Here is a 267-nt window from a genome sequence, read left to right on the forward strand (position 1 = left end):
ATGGCTCGTTTGGATTTGAACTTCTTACTCATGTTGTCTGTGCTGGTAGGGGTCACAGAAGCTTCTCTGGCACAATTCAGCCACCAAGGAGCCATGGCCCATGGAGACATCATCATTGGAGGTCTTTTCCCCATCCACGAGGCAGTAGAGGCAGTGAACTACACTGACTTAAACAGCTTCTCTTCTCCTCAGCGTCCAAACTGCAGCAGGTGAGCGTTCATTGTGGAGAATCCAGTCATGAAGGTCACACAAAAAAAATGACTGAAC

At 48.3% G+C, this 267-nt stretch overlaps 1 protein-coding gene across 1 annotated transcript in view; it reads left to right on the forward strand.

Annotated features, from left to right (window-relative positions):
• The window catches only part of LOC107711720 (G-protein coupled receptor family C group 6 member A-like), a 5,536-nt gene continuing 5,269 nt past the window's right edge, over nt 1-267 (forward strand). The window contains exon 1 of the mRNA XM_016516753.1: nt 1-209. Coding sequence (XP_016372239.1) covers nt 1-209 — 209 coding nt within the window. The remainder of the gene's footprint in view (nt 210-267) is intronic.

The sequence above is a fragment of the Sinocyclocheilus rhinocerous genome, unplaced genomic scaffold, assembly GCF_001515625.1.
Source record: "Sinocyclocheilus rhinocerous isolate Xijiao unplaced genomic scaffold, SAMN03320098_v1.1 scaffold1199, whole genome shotgun sequence".
Lineage (NCBI taxonomy): Eukaryota > Metazoa > Chordata > Actinopteri > Cypriniformes > Cyprinidae > Sinocyclocheilus > Sinocyclocheilus rhinocerous.